The sequence below is a fragment of the Orbicella franksi genome, chromosome 8 (genome assembly GCF_964199315.1).
Source record: "Orbicella franksi chromosome 8, jaOrbFran1.1, whole genome shotgun sequence".
Classification (NCBI taxonomy): Eukaryota; Metazoa; Cnidaria; class Anthozoa; order Scleractinia; family Merulinidae; genus Orbicella; species Orbicella franksi.
Genome location: NC_138152.1, coordinates 11,029,653 through 11,040,078, shown reverse-complemented (window position 1 = coordinate 11,040,078; position 10,426 = coordinate 11,029,653). Strand labels below are relative to the sequence as shown.

The 10,426-nt window shown below is 37.7% G+C and overlaps 1 protein-coding gene across 1 annotated transcript; it reads right to left on the bottom strand.

Moving 5' to 3' along the window:
- Positions 1-426: 426 nt before the first annotated feature.
- LOC145495658 (uncharacterized) lies at positions 427-9,084 on the bottom strand. Its single transcript, XM_081475281.1, has 9 exons — positions 9,015-9,084; positions 6,025-6,345; positions 5,669-5,818; positions 4,646-4,759; positions 3,771-3,884; positions 3,530-3,552; positions 2,728-2,815; positions 1,613-1,741; positions 427-794 (listed from the first exon to the last, which is right to left on the bottom strand). The coding sequence occupies exons 1-9, from the start codon at positions 9,082-9,084 to the stop codon at positions 427-429; spliced, it is 1,377 nt and encodes a 458-aa protein (XP_081331407.1).
- Between the last annotated feature and the right edge of the window lie 1,342 nt (positions 9,085-10,426).

The window sequence follows — 10,426 nt, the reverse complement described above, 5'->3', positions numbered from 1 at the left end:
AAAAAAAAAACAGCCGTCTTATGTCACGCCGTCAAGTCTTCTCCCGAGAAACGCCTGAAACTCAATGTGCATTTTGTTTGTTTATAGTGGTCAGGTTGTTCGTAATCCAGGTTTAAGAGTTGATGGAGGTTTAAAGTTTTCTTTCGTGGGTAAAGTATTTTCTTTGCTTACTTTAGAGGACATAGAGCTTGTAAGCCGTCGTCAAAAGTTGAGAGAAAAAAAAATGGCTGAAGTGTATAAATGGGTAACACTAATTATGGACTAGCTTGGTCATACTTTGAACAACCAGGCCATGGTTAAGTTTTACTGTAGGTAATCATGTCGGGAAGTAATATCCCGCTTGGCACTAAAAGAGACAATGATCTAAGTCTCTTGCCACTACTATTCAACTGAAGCTAACTGAAACATACGCATGCTATGACCGGATTAGTCAGTACTGCAATATCGGGCAGGACAATTCCCCGGGTGTAATAACCTGTAGATATAATAGGAGCTGCAGTTCTTTACTTGAATGGGGAAAAATGTGCCACAACAGCCTCCATACCGGTGAATGCAGACTTTTCTTGTGACTGTACCCTCAGCCACTGTAGGATGACCACCACTCAACCAGATAGGATAGTGTGCATCACAACGGTCCATCGGTGGACATGTGGTCACCATTTTTGTGCCTGCAGCTCCTTGGAAGCGATACCAGCCATTGAGTCTGTTGTCACATTTGTAGTTTACTGTTACGTAGTCATATTTTCTTTCTGCATCTGTCAGATTTTGGTAAATTTGCCAGTGACATACATCAACTAAAGGAAATACACAAATGTGTAAATAAATATGTGATAAACACAGAAGACATTTGACATATGTCGTCTTGTGTTGCGTAGTCATATCTTCTTTCCGCGTCTGTCTGATTTTGGTAGTTCTTACATATCTCAACTAAAAAAAACAAACAAAGTAATACGTAAATAACTCTCCCCTGATCCGTAGATACCTCTGTCGTGCTGTGTCGTTGGGTGTTACTTGTAGTTTGAATACAGTCACTTCATATATTTTGTTCAATTTTACATCACTTTATTACATCCGGTCATGCACAAACATTTCTATATGATTTGTCTTTGTTTCCATTTTTCCTGAGAACAAGGTTGTAAAAAGATCTCGCCACCGAAATATAGCTTCTACAATAGGTATTAATTACCAGCTTTTTGTCTGTTTATACGAGAAAATCTTCATATTTACATTTGAAATTTCCAGTTCAGATGTTGTTGGGTAACTTGTAGGTAAGCCATAGCTGAATAAATTTGTCCTTCAGGCGATGATATTTATCGGTTCTAAGTGCAAGAACATCGCAATAGCGCCAGTGTTTCTCCACTAAGGTGTGTTTACTCTCTGGCATTGGATAAACCGCTGGAGGAATACCATGTGGGATACTTTAACCAACTATGTAGTGGATTCTAACTTCATATGGGTTATTTATTATTTTTTTCCTGATACATGCCTACTTGTAATATAAGATTCTTAAATGTGGCAAACTGTCCTTACATAACGACAAATAAAGTTTTTAACTGTAGCTAATTAAAACAGAATAGAAGATATCCCTACTAATGATAAAACTGTGTTGCACCTTCACAAATAGCGCCGTTCTTTACAAATCCATCTTTGCACTGGCAGGTATACGATCCATCCGTATTCTTGCACTCAGAGTTGGCAACAGCAACACATGGGTCGACCTGTGCTGCGCACTCGTCGATGTCTAATAACAAAGGGATCTAAGTGTTACATTTTCAATGTCACAATGGATGGTTAAGTGTCCCATTACGAGCATAAAAGGGAATTCTGGTGGAAATAAACTACTTTACACATTAAAAAGGCGAAAAAAAGTATCAGAAAAATCTCAAGAGAACCTTGTTACGAAGGAAAATAAGTAGAATTGGCACCTTAAATCCACACCTATAGCAGATACATTTTATTTGAGTAATCGTGTGGCTGGCTAACGGGAAACTTTCAGTGATATCAACCACACAGTACTGCCATCTGCCCATCGATTGTAGGCGTTTCATCCCTGCTACTTGCATGTGGTATTACCTGCTGTTATCTACAGCGATTATCTCATTCACAGTGTTCCAGTAAAGTCTACATGTAGTGCGCAGCTGCAGTTGAATTCGTTCACTCGTCTAAGTAACTAACTCTTCGCATCATCTCGCCTCCACCTGCCCACAAAAGGTGTAAAATCGGTCCTGAATCGAAGCCATACCCATGCGGTCAATTCCCCATCTGTCCCCCCTTCACCAGATTGGAGGTTATGACCATGGAACTACACGCCCTAGTGTGTTTAGCATGTGTAACTTTGGGTCGTGTGTCCGCTCACAGGCAAACGTTTACAAGGAAATATGCTGTAAAGAAGGAATTAAAACATTTCTGCTGGAAAAGTAAAAAAGATGAAAGTTTCACAGCAACTCGTAAAAAGGTTTATCTTTTGGTTTCCCCGTGGCCATAGTAGTCAAAGACGACTTTCTTTTTTTTTTTTCCCTTTTCCAGTGGCTGTCAATTTCTAGGAAATACACCTTTTGATTGGCTCCCGATCTTTGTTAACTTTGCTGTTTTATTATTTACACGAACGATAAGGTTGGTGAGGTTATCTGTTTCGATTACCAGTTTCACATTGCGTTCCATTAAATCCAGGTGCGCAACTGCAGTTGAATCCGTTCACTCGGTCTGTACAGGTCCCGTTGTTCTTACAGGGATGAGTTGCACAATCATCAATATCTGTTTCAAGGTGATAAGGCAGAAAGTTAATAACGGTCACATTCGATAGAACCTGCAACAACTAACAACAAAACCCAATAACAAAACTATGCTTGAAGTTAAAAGATACAACACTGCGCGCAAACAACTTAGAGAGAGATTAAAACCCGTAGAATTTGAATGAAAATTAACTAGTTTTGGCTATAGTTACCTGTTTCACATTGTGTGCCATTAAATCCTGGTGCACAGCTGCAGTTGAATCCGTTTACTCGGTCTGTGCACTTCCCGTTGTTCTTACAGGGATGACTTGTACAGTCATCGATATCTGTTTCAAGGTGATAAGGCAGAAAGTTAATAACGGTTATACCATAAAATTTCACGTTAAAGCTTCCCGGATCTAAACCCTATTTGCTAACAGAGATATTAATTATTCCAGATATTAGCGCCCCCACCCCCCAACCCCAAACCCGGATACGAGCCCATCCAATGTATAAATCAGATAACGTTCTGTTCCTTTCAAGTTGTTCCAGTCACACTGGTGTTTTATGAATGTTCTTGAAATATATTCTCCGTTTATTGTAAAAATAAATGTATTATAAATCTAATAGTTCTAAAGGTATTGGTATGTTAGCTTTAATTAGTTGCTCAGTTACGTCTTATATCGTCGTTCCGAAACATTATTTTTATTCCACTTATATCCCCCCCCGGATATAAGCACGCCCGTCTTTAAGCCCACACAAAACCCCTTATGACGTTATATGATCACAGGGCTTTAACTTGGGATTGTACGGTATACGATAGAACCCACAACAACAATATCTGCAAAATAACAAAAAATGCATAAGATCGTTTAACGGCCCAAATTTCGCTCCTTAGAGACTTGGATAGGTCAACTGGACAGAATCAAGGAGAGAAAAGAAAGTTGTGGAAAAAAAGTGTGCTTTTCTTTAACCAAAAATGCATAAGCAAAAATATCTGTTTCTCCTCTCTTCAAGCAGTTTAAAAATCGAAGGAAAATGAATTTTGGACATAGCTACCTGTTTCACATTGTGTGCCATTAAATCCTGGTACACAGCTGCAGTTGAATCCGTTCACTCGGTCTGTGCAGGTCGCGTTGTTCTTACAGGGATGACTTTTACAGTCATCGTTATCTGTTTTAAAGGAAAAATGTAGAAGGTTAATAACTGTGAGGAGAGAAAACCAGATTATTTAGTATATTTTATATATTTGCTTTAGATATATTTTTTTTTAGTTCATTTTGCGTTTCTAAGTTACAGTTTACTATTCCAGTTCATTAACCGTAACAAACACCTGCTATTTTTGTTGTAGATCATAACTGTAATAAGCGCTGAGCTGTAACTACTACCTGCGATAGTCTTTTTGTGAAACTGTCAACTACCTGTATTGTTTTGAAAGTTATTAATGTTGCAAACTACAAATTCCGTTACAGCTAATCGAGCTCCCTGAAATGTATTAGATAATGTTAAGTTCAGACTTTTTAATAACTTTACGTAATCCTTTAGAATCGTGTTTTGGGCTTAAAGAGTCGTGCCTTGTAAAATATTCTCTGGTTGCGTTCTTGGATTAAAACGATATCGTTGGACATAAAGTCTAATTGCTGTTGGCGTCTCTAACGATAACTCCCTGTAAAAGATTTCGGTACTGATCTCCGCAACCAGAAATTTTCACCAGGTTTTTACAGAAGTGCTTTCCTTGGTCAAAAATCTATTATCATATAACGGTCATATATGATAGAACCCACAGCAACAATATTTGCAAAATAAACAACTGCAACAACAAAAATATGTTTCTGTCCATTCCAAGCGGTTTAAAAAGTACTGTAAGCGAAATAGAAAGAGATTTAAAAGAAAGTCCTAACAAATGAAGAAAAATGAATTTTGGCTGTAGTTACCTGTTTCACATTGTGTCCCATTAAATCCTGGTGCGCAGCTGCAGTTGAATCCGTTCACTCGGTCTGTGCAGGTCCCGTTGTTCTTACAGGGATGACTTGCACAGTCATCGATATCTGTTTTAGAAGATAAGATTGAAAGGATTAAAATGCAATTGCTTATGTTGTTACACTTGACGGAGCCCGACTCGGAGCAAATAGGCAAAAGAGATCACTAACTAACTTTCAGAGAGTTTTTTGCTTTTTATAAAGAAAAACAAAATATCTTTATCAAATGTCCATCACTATCACAATCCAGTCAGGGAATGGCAACGGATCTGCTCCTTGAAATATCTCTGTTCCACGCACAACTTCTTGCTGGGTGGGAATCTTCTGGTTCTGACCACCCGCTGTCAGTTGCATGGGGAAGATAGAGCCTGTTTGCCTGTTAATTATTAGTCTAGAGAAGATAGCAGATCTGGAACCTATCATTTTAGCTCTCAGCTTCATGAGCTATATGAACGTTGTTTTAACTCTAAACAAATAGTTTTCCTGGGATGGAGTCCGATTGGGTTTTAAAGCTGGCCTTGTTCTTTATCTTTATGGCTCTCGGCTTCTCGACCTTCATAAATGCTATTCCTGTTTTAACTCCAAACAAATAGTTTTGCTCGGATGGAGCCTGATTGGGTTTTAAAGCTGGGCTTCTTCTTTATGAAGAGCATCTCATAAATTAAACAGCCTATGTCCATGTCTTGAACGTTCTTTTCGCTATGGAGACGCTTATTGGAAGGGTTTATTAAAACACACTCCTGGTTATTACATTAATAGAAAGGTAACATAACCTAAATATAAAAGTTCGTAAAAATTTGATTTAGCGCCAAAGTTGCACTTTTCGCAAATATGCCTTGTTTTGTAAAATACAGAGTCTCTAATCACAGACTCACAGAAACAGCCTGGAAGTTTAGGCATTTTATAGCGCGTAGATGAGGCTTATTGCAAGAAGTTTGTAAATAATAAATCAAGGTAAAATCCCGAACGTATAGTTACCTAGTTTAGACATGTCACAACGAGCCAGGACTGCCTCGCCAGGTTTAGTTGAATCGAACCAGTAATTACCGCTGACTGCATCTTCTCCTTCGCTCGCCCTGATCTCGGCGCACGACTCAGCTGGCAACTCGGGAATGGATCCGAGGGGAACTAAAAATAGAAAAGTCAAAGACATTGTTTTTTTAGCGCTTTCTTGTCATTACTAAACACCACTTTTGTTAAGTACTCTTCACGAAAAACTGCGGGCTTTGTTTGTAGTCCTCGGGATGCAATGAGATTCTGGGCACGCTCGTATAAGATACGAGTACTATCCTTAAAAAAAAAGATGGAGATGAACATTCAAAGAAGAACAATACCTCTTTCCCTGAATCGTTTAATATAGAACCGATCGCAGTCCGGAACAAAATCTTCAGGTCTGGCTTCTTTGGTGCGGTTGTTCAACTCACATATGCCTTGGCTGATGACGTAGTTAAAGCTTTGACATCTGACGTCATCATCACACTTGTCTAAACAATTAAGCGCAATTCCGGTCTTCTCCTCGATGAAGGTATGTCCTTTCAACATCATGCCACGGATGGAATATTTACCTTGAATTATACACTGCTGAGCGTCCAGTTTATAAAACATCTGAGACATCAGAAGCACCGTGATTGCCATACTTATGCCAGCTTCTGAAACTGTCATATGGAGAGAAAAATATCGAGTCTTGCATAATATGTTTCTTGCACCTTACATAAAAAATTAACTGTTAGATGCAAGCGAGCATCTCGCTCTCTTATAGTTGAGTGTCAATGAGCCAAATTCCTCTGAATGGCAGCGACACAACACGCCACCTCTTATTACACAGTGTTGCTTGTAACCAATCTTGAAATAAATTTAGGGAGCGGCTTTTGAGGAAATCATTGAAATTTACTTCATTAAGTGAAAAAGAGAGGTGAAAAGCTCAGGCTGCGTCCACACTACAGTGGAGAAATTTGAAAACACGGCTATCTTTCTACGGTTAGGCCTGCCATCTCCTCTAATCCGTCACGAAAACGCTCTTCGAACAGGAGGAATTTGAAAACACGGCTTTCTTTCTATGGTTAGGCCTACCGTCTCCTCTGACTCGTCATGAAAACGCTCTTCCAACAGGAGGAATTTGAAAACACGGCTATCTTTCTATGCTTAGACCTACCGTCTCCTCTAACCCGTTACGAAAACGCTCTTCAAACAGGAGGAATTTGAAAACGGCGGCTTGCGTTTTAGTGTGCGTGGACGGGAAACATTTTGAAAACAGAGCTTTTCGAAAACGATGACATCGCGATAATTAAACCATTTACCTGCCAGAGTTTTCCTCAAACACAAGCCAAAATAACCGGTGATTGTAGCATTTTCCAAATTTTTTCCTTGTAGCGTGCAAGAAAAACATTTACTACGTTTTTATATGTGGTCTGTTGTATTAATAACCTGTAACGCTGGCGTTTTTTCTGGAAAAGAGCTAGTTAAATTTATTTACGCATCAACCTAACTTTTTGTTTGCTTTCTTCAACTTACTGAATCCAAGATAACGCTCGCTTAGACAAAAAGAAGACAAAAAAGTTCAACAAATACACACAACGAAAGAAAACAAATGAAACGCTCGAGTTCGCTCGCTCAAGAGAAAACCGCATACTGGCCTTCAAACCGCAACATACTTAAACAAGAAAGATGTTTTCCGCATAATTTGACTAATTGAGGGGTTTCAATGATGACATACGGTAATTTCATACTGTGAGGAAAGTGGGGTATTTTAAATCCACCTGTTACTGGTAATAACTTCCTTTATTGATTCTCGAGTGCTTTGGAGCACGAAAGAAGTCGTTTTTAGTTTTAGGCTACAGGATTCAAAGGATAATTATCTTAATTACAGAAGACTGACCGAAGAAAACTGTGACACAACGCATGGGCATAAAGTTCCTATTTTTGTTTATGATTAAATTCAGGTAATATATTTTTTAAGAACAGCATTACGTATAGTAGGATATGTTTGTTAGACTGTAACAAGAAAGCCCGCATTTCGCTTATTTGCCGTTTGAACTCCAAATTTCCGTGCCCTTCGAAGATTTTTGAAAGATCTCTCCTCAAAGATCACCTTGCCGATTTTATTAACGAAAAATGCAGCGTCATTCTTTTTTAGGCGATATAATACAAACTAGACATGCATTTTACAGACCTCTTTTCCCATCTAGTAAGAAAATAGCTGGTTTTGATATTCTAGCTTCCTCTTCGTCTTTATTTATGTGCTGACTGACTGAGAATTATTTTTAAGAATGTAGTGATGCTATAAGATAAATGCAAGTAGCAATTTCTCGTACCAACTCTTGTAAAGAATTATGCGTCGGCAATCGTGTCAAAAGGCGCTGTTACACTTGGTTATTAACATGCCTTGCATTGCTGTCACGAAAACGTGCGAGACATGTCTAATTCAGGGAGAGTTACACTAGACGACGCTTCGTGCAAATTGCCTCGTAGATGCGCAATAAAATTGTGAGACAAATTACTAATAAATTCCGGTAAATTTATTCAAATGTTATTTGTGGTAAACTTAGCGATGATGCATCAAGAACTTGAAATCTCCTTGAAAATGGTTTTCGTTATCTTACAGTATTTTGACATTACAACTATCGGCTTTAAAATACCAAAGGGTGCTAAATAAACAAAGCTTCCACGAAGGACAAAGGAGGCAAAAATGACTGAACTGCAACTTTTAGAAGATTAGCTTCCCAAATGACCACAAAAGACTGTGATCTAGATGATAGTCTCTTAATTATCACCATCATTATCATCATTATCGAGAAAACTATTGAACCGAATAAGTTCATTTATATTTTTGCATGGGTCTTATCTTTTAAACTTTTCGCGTATCGTCAATTAAGGACCGAAATTGCTTTCGCAAAAGAGACAGACAGGAGATAAAAATGTTATCAAAAAACCGCATTTTTCTCCGTTTTTGTGAGTGATTAATGAAATATCGTGTCAGTTTTACCTGAGAAATTTTATCATCACAATTTTGTGTGATCTTGGCGAGTTCCAGCTGAATGAAAATATTGACGGTGTTCAGACGAACTCAGACAAACTCGGATTCTTGGTCAAATTGGAATTTTAAAATGTCGCTATTCGTAAAGATAGCAAAATAGGAGTACCCGGAAGAAAACATGACCGAGAAGAAGAAGTTAAAGAGAACAACCAACAACAAACTCAACCCGCTTATGAGGCAGAGTTTGGGATGCCAACCCAGGCAAGTGGATGTTAGGATACACAAAGTAGGATAGTATAAAACGCGATTGAAAGGCTATCAATAAAAATGTAAGGACATTTTGGAACTCACCCTGAGCTTGCGTTGGACGAAACATTATTGAAATCGATGACACAAAAATGAGGAGCGCAGAGACATTCATTTTTACACCGCAACGAACGTCTTCAGTTCTCAAGTCCTATGGAAAGAATTGAGCTAGCACCAGCTGGCGACGTGAAGTCGATATATAACCAGCTCTTTACCAGTCAACACTGTAATAAGAGATGGCGTGTTTTGTCTCTGTCACTCAGAGCTATTCCTTCTCATGTTAGTTTGACTGCTCTTGCTCTTTCTAGAGCTTTCCGTTTAAATTACGCACTTCTTATGTAAACAAAATATCTCTATCTGCGGGTTTCTCAAGTAAACTTATAGGAATAAACTCCTTCTTGCGCTTGTTTATGAGTGAATGTATTATTTCAATGAAAGATGCGTTCCCAAATCATGTTTTTAACAATTGATCAGTTAAAAACCTGGAACTTCGACGGCATTTTCCGTGTTCCCTATCTTTGTTTTGGTTCTTTATTATGAATTAAACATTGATTTCGTTGTTTTCATCTTGTTAATTTTTTTTTTCTTCAGATTTGTTCGAGATAGAGTTAGCCTGAATGTTGAATGCATGTCTGTAACAGGACGTCATTACGACTTCGACTGTTAGCTTAACTATATTCCTCGGGGTTTTTTAACGTTTTGGCAAAAGGTAGGATGTTAAACAATTTATCTTACAACCCTTCATGCATGCGATTGTCTTAAGTTAAAATTAAAGTTAGTTAATTAATTAAACGCCATTCAAACAACTGAATTTAAATTTATGCTTTTCCTTTTTTGCAAACAGATTGACAGATTGTCTGCTTCTCATTTTGCCACACTTAAGTTGGAAGAAAGCATATATTTTCAGGCGCCAAGTTACGCTCGTTGCGATGTAAATATGGGAAACTATTTTATTCCGAAGACCTTTTATTTTGTATTTCGATAAAACAACAACTCATGTCTTTACTTTTACTCAGTTAAAAATCTTGAATTCCCATGGCATTTTTCGTGTTCTCCACCTTTGTCTTTGTTCTTTATTAAAAATTTAATCATTTCGTTGTTTTCCTGTTTAAAATATATTGTTTTTCAGTTCAAGGTGGCTCAAGATTAGTTAACCTGAATATTGAATAAATGTCTATGTTAGGGCGTTATTGCAGCTTCAAGCTAATCTTATATATTCAATTTAATAATAATTATAACAATAATGATAATGATAATGACAATGACAATGGCAATGGCAATGGCAATGACAATGGCAATGACAATGACAATGACAATGATAATGATAATGATAATGATAATGACAATGACAATGACAATGACAATGACAATGACAATGACAATGACAATGACAATGACAATGACAATGACAATGACAATGACAATGATAATGATAATGATAATGATAATAATAATAA